We start from the raw sequence: 6,000 nt of genomic DNA, 5'->3' as shown, positions 1-6,000 counted from the left end.
CGTCTTTGACAACATCGGAATTGGTGGGAAGGCATAAGCCAAGTTGAAGGTCCATGGATGAAAGAGCATCCATTCCCAGAGCCCCCTGCACGAGGCTGAAGGTGAATTATGTTTTTGACTTTGCGTTTTGGGCATTTGCAAACAAGTCGACCTCCGGGGTTCCCCATTTCGAGGTTAAGGTTAGGAAAACCTCCTGATTCAGGCACTATTCTCCAGGATATATGTCCTTCCTGCTGAGGAAGTCTGCTTTGGTGTTGTCTGAACCCTTCAGATGTACTGCGGAGATTGAAAGGTGTTTCTCCACCCAGAGAAATATTCGTGCTGCCACTAGCTTCAGACTGGTATACTTCATGCCCTCTTGATGACGAAGATAAGCCACAGTCATCACGTTGTCAGAGTAGACACGAATATGATGGCCTTGGACTAGAGATGAGGCAGCTACCAGCGCTTCCTCTACTGCCTTTAATTCCCTCAGGTTGGAGGATCTGGAACTTATATCTGAGGGCCATACACCCTGAGAATGTTCCACCACGGCACTCCAACCTGTTCGGCTGGCATCTGTGTGAAGTACTTTAAGAGGGAGCTGATCACAGCTTACCCCTGGCCGAAGGTTCTGGCCCTTTAGCCACCATGACAGGGCTGACTTCACATGTCCGGGAAGAGGGATTCTCCTGGACAGGGTGTTCTGATACTTTCGAGAATATAGGAGAACGTGAGTCTGGAGGGTCCGTGTGTGTGCCTGGGCCCAGGATACCGCCTGAATGCATGAAGTTAGGGATCCTAGAATGAAAATGGACTCCTTCAGGGTTGGGGATCTTTGTTGTTTGAATCTGGAGATTCTTTGGCAAAGGTCACGCTGACTATCTTCGGGAAGGACATCCTTTTCTCTGAGAATCCCCAGGAATTTCTTCCTTGTGGATGGCTGTAGGTCCGACTTTTGGAGATTCGGGATCCAGCCCAGGGACTCGAGAATATCTAGAGTTTTTGATACGTCCTGGTTCAGCTGAGATGTTGAAGGAGCCATGATAAGATCATCTAGGTAAGGGACCAGGCAGATTCCCTGAAGACGGAGAAAGATGACTGCTTCTCTCATGATTTTCGAGAATACCCTCGGGGCCGAGGATACTCCGAAGGGAAGGACACTGAACTGGTAGTGAGTGATCTTGTGGTTGTGGGAGATTGCGAACCTGAGGAACCTCCTGTGATCCGAATGGATTGGAATGCGATAATAGGAGTCCCTTAGGTCTATCGTTGCCATCACCCAGTCTTGCCCAATAAGCCGGATTGCGGTCTTGACTGACTCCATCTTGAATCTTCGATACTTGATAACCTAGTTCAAGGGTTCCAAATTCATGATCAGTCTGCATTTCCCGGAGGGTTTCCTTATGAGGAATAGGCGAGAGTAATGACCTCTGCCTAAGTCCTGCTGAACAGTAAAGGGACCAGCCCAGCTACTCACGGCAGGAGGGTAAACGCTGGGATCTGCAGATGAAGCAGAGGGTTTGTCACCGTCCATGGTCGAGCTGTATAGTCACAGAGAGACAGGGGGACAGCGTCTTACCTGGAGGCCCAGACCAGGATATGAAGGTATCGAAGTCCCCAGCGATATCATGTGCTCCTTACCCTTTGGTCCATAGGGACGCTTGAAACGACCCTATCCTGTCGGCGATTTACCCCAGTGGCCACCGACCTCATGGAATGCAGGGGACAGCATGCGTTCCAGCGCAGAGCCCCAGGCCGCGAACCGGAAGTGCGCTGACATCACATCCGGCCCGCGCGAACCTGGAACTCCACAAGAATGTTGGAGAGCTCAGCGAGGACCCCGGCAGCACATCACAGCCCCGCTTTGCCCCTGACAGAGGTGCGGGAAGGCGGATCCGAGTCCAGCGCAGCGATGGAGATGGAACGCAGCACATGGAGGAGAGGATCACCGCCCGACCTCGGCTGCACGGCGGTAAGAAAAATCTAGGTGCTCTGTTCATGCCCCACTGGGGGACAGGAAAAACACTGGAGATAGCAGGAATGGGAGGGTTACTTAACCTCTTTATGTTCCTGTCCCCCATTAGGGCGGGGAGACATCCTCCAAGGTGACTGTCGTGTAAGGTGACTAGAGAAAGAGGCCTTACAAGATTTGGGAATGTTTAGCTTCCAAAACACAAGACCAAGAGGAGACTTAATAGCTATCTACAAATATCTCAAGGGCTGTCACTTTGTAGAAGGATCATCTTTATTCTTATTTGCACAAGGAAAGACTAGAAGCAATGGGATTAAACTGAATGGGGAAGACAGATTAGATATTAGAAAAAACTTTTTGACAGGGTGATCAATGAGTAGAACAGGCTGCCACGAGAGGTGGTGAGTTATCCTTCCATGGAAGTCTTCAGCGGCTGGACAGACATCTGTCTGGGATGATTTAGTGAATCCTGATTTGAGCATGGGGTTGGACCAGATGACCCAGGAAGTCCCTTCCAATTCTATATATATAAAATTATCCCTTGATTAGAAGATTCACTAAAGATTCACTAAACTTCATTAATTCCAAATGTAAAACTATACCCATAATTCACCCCTGAAGGTTAGTCAGAAGGTGACTAATAGAAAAACATATACCCCACATCTCAGTATATAGGGTGAGGTGATGTATACACACTCGCTCTCCAAGCTTCTCATTTCTATGGGTTTCGTCATCACCAAGGACGACTTCTCAGGAGACTATTTAATATTGACCTATATTCAAGTGAGACTAGACGAAGAAAACCCTAAAATCATGTTATCCGAAACAATCAGAAAACTAGACACATATTGGTAGATTCCAGACTTCAAACTATATACTTCGTAAAGTTTATATACTCCAGTCTCAGGAATAGATAGTATGTGAAAATACAGTATATACTGCTCAGGGAACACTTAACTTCCTGAGATAATTTCCATATTCATACTAAATAATTGCACAGATCTCCCACACATTATGGCTGCACATATCCCTAGTCTTTATAATGATATTGCACTCATTCCTTGACAGACTGCAGCATGGCCATTAGTTAGAAGCTGCTAATGATCTTTGGACCAGGTAAATTTTCCCCGAGTGGTATATATTGGGCCGTCTGAAAAATAAGTTTAGTCTAGGGCAATTTGTCTGCACTACTAATTGACAGCTGTTACAATACCAAACTAGAGCAGTCCCTATAGGAGGAAAAACACCATAATTATACTGTATTTTCATATGCTTTCTATTCCTCACTGACAGCCACTGAAGTGGCTTCTAAACTTACTAAGTATATAGTTTGAGATCTGGGATCTGCCTATATGTGGCTAGTTTTCTGACTGTTTTGGATAACATGATACATGATTTTAAGGTTTCTTTTGTCTACTCTCACTTGAATATAGGTCAATATTAAATAAAGTCTCCTTATGAGTCGCCTTTGGTGAGGATGACGAAACCCATAGAAATTAGATGATTGGACAGTCAGTGTGTATACGTCACCTCACCCTATATATTGAAATGTGGGGTGTGTTCTTTCTATTAGTCACCTTCTGACTAACCTTCAGGGGGTGAATTATGGGTATAGTTTTACATTTGGAATTAATAGGTTTTGTTTTATTCTTTAGTCAGCAAACATAAGGAATGACTCGACAACCTCTTTAAGAAGATCCAATTTTGGTTAAAACGATTTCAACATTCTGAACAAAAATGAGGCTTCTCCCCTATGTGACATCTCTGATGTTTATTAACAGTTGATTTCCAAGTAAAATATTTCCCACATTAAGAAAATGAAGAAGGCTTCTCCCCTGTGTGCGTTCTCTGGTGCATTACAAGATGAGCTTTCTGGTTAAAACATTTCCCACATTCAGAACAGGAAAAAGGCTTCTCCCCTGTGTGAGTTCTCTGGTGGCAATCAAGAACTGATTTCCGGTTAAAACATTTCCCACATTCTGAACAGGAAAAAGGCTTCTCCCCTGTGTGAGTTCTCTGGTGACTAACAAGATTTGATTTCCGGTTAAAACATTTCCCACATTCTGAACAGGAAAACGGCTTCTCACCTGTGTGAGTTCTCTGGTGGTTAACAAACTTTGATTTATGTGTAAAACATTTCCCACATTCTGAACATGAAAAAGGTTTCTCCCCTGTGTGAGTTCTCTGATGGCTATCACGATTTATTTTCCATTTAAAACATTTCCCACATTCTGAACATGAAAAAGGCTTCTCCTCTGTGTGAATTAATTTGTGTATAACAAGACTGCATTTCTGGATAAAACATTTCCCACATTCTGAACAGGAAAAAGGCTTCTCCCCTGTGTGAGTTCTCTGGTGACTAACAAGATTTGATTTCCGGTTAAAACATTTCCCACATTCTGAACAGGAAAATGGCTTCTCACCTGTGTGAGTTCTCAGGTGGTTAACCAAGTGTAATTTATGTGTAAAACATTTCCCACATTCTGAACATGAAAAAGGTTTCTCCCCTGTATGAGTTCTCTGGTGGTTAACAAACTGTAGTTTATGTGTAAAACATTTCCCACATTCTGAACATGAAAAAGGCTTCTCCCCTGTGTGAATTAATGTGTGTATAACAAGACTGCATTTCTGAATAAAACATTTCCCACACTCTGAACATGAAAAAAGCTTCTCCCCTGTGTGAGTTCTCTGATGGCGATCAAGACTTATTTTCCATTTAAAATATTTCCCACATTCTGCACAGGAAAAAGGCTTCTCCCCTGTGTGAGTTCTTTGGTGGTTAACAAAATCCATTTTCCGTGGAAAATGTTTCCCACATTCTGAACATGAAAATGACTTCTTTGCTTTAGGAGTAGTTTGCTTTTTAATGCCTCTTTTGTGACTTTGATTTTCCTTAGTAGTCGGTAATGAATCAGAAGATGGCACCTGTTCCATAGAATCAGATGACAGATCTTTGCTGTGAAGGAATGATGGTAAATCTGGAGTCATAGCATTGACTTCAGTTGTATGTTGTAGGATCTCAAGATCATCAGATTTAAAAATTGAAGATGTCAGCTGTCCCTCTGATCTCCTGGTACAGTCATCTGCTAAGATAAAAAAAATTATTTTTTTAATAAAATATCCTTGAGTTTTAAATTTGTAAACATTTCTTCTTGGCTTGCCATTTTTATGGACAGTTATGTAAAAATTTTTAATTTATCAAGACAATGACAGTTCACAGTCTAATAGAAAACCTTATAGGATGAACCAGTAGTGCGTGTTGTTCAACTGTTTATTCAATATTTGGGAGGCAGAATGAACAAAGAGAAACCAATCAATGTTAATTAGGAGAAAATAATACCAATTCTCATCTCACAAAAATGCCCCCACTCAGGTCCATCATCTGTCAATGGAAAAACCAGAGACTCCCACACTATTAGTGGCTCAAAACCTGCTGGACAGCAACAAAGTTTCTATAAACCAATCCAGCAAAATCCGCTCTCAATTCTGAGTCTTGCAGGGTGCTCAAAGAACATTTAGGATACTTGTATTTAGCAATAGTATAGTGAGAAGAACCTACTAAATTTATGGTGGTGTGTCTCCTGGAGCACAATCTGGGCACTAAGTGTTGAGTAAAAAAATGGAAAATGTGTAATTTTCACTCACCAACATCCACTGTGTGTTAATTTCCGGAAAGTGTCTAGAGTCAAAATATTCACTCCTCAAGTAGATTATAACCCTCAGTGAATTAATTTATAAAATAGAATCACTATCGGGATTTTGACTATTCTGGTTTTCTCTCAGTTATATTAGGGCTTCTGCATATGGGGTGTCCAATGTCATCTGAGATCTGTTCCTGCTGTCCAGCTGGAGTAATCTGCTCCCTACTTCAGCCAATTGGAAACTACCACACCCTACTAAAGCACATTGCCAGAATCTGCCAGATACAGTGTCGTTCTCCTCACATTTGGCTTGTGGAATTGTTTCCTGTTGCAACCGTGGCCCATTTACTGACTACTCTTGTGTCTTCTCATTCTGTATTCTGTCCTTCTGGTTCTGATCCAGCT

General features: G+C 42.8%; 2 protein-coding genes across 4 annotated transcripts in view; both read right to left on the bottom strand.

Annotated features, from left to right (window-relative positions):
- Positions 1-6,000, bottom strand: part of LOC143766594 (uncharacterized) — a 225,649-nt gene that overhangs the window by 205,249 nt on the left and 14,400 nt on the right. The window lies entirely within an intron of this gene.
- Positions 3,711-6,000, bottom strand: part of LOC143766600 (uncharacterized) — a 39,239-nt gene continuing 36,949 nt past the window's right edge. For 2 of the 3 annotated variants that reach the window (XM_077254397.1, XM_077254399.1), the window contains one exon: positions 3,711-5,040. In XM_077254397.1, coding sequence (XP_077110512.1) covers positions 3,764-5,040 — 1,277 coding nt within the window. In that variant the 3' untranslated portion in view covers positions 3,711-3,763. The remainder of the gene's footprint in view (positions 5,041-6,000) is intronic. The other variant, XM_077254398.1, reaches the window with a different exon arrangement.

This window comes from Ranitomeya variabilis, chromosome 4, assembly GCF_051348905.1.
Source record: "Ranitomeya variabilis isolate aRanVar5 chromosome 4, aRanVar5.hap1, whole genome shotgun sequence".
In the NCBI taxonomy this organism is placed as follows: Eukaryota; Metazoa; Chordata; class Amphibia; order Anura; family Dendrobatidae; genus Ranitomeya; species Ranitomeya variabilis.
Note: the sequence above shows the minus strand (reverse complement) of the source record. Positions and strands in the feature narration are given on the sequence as shown.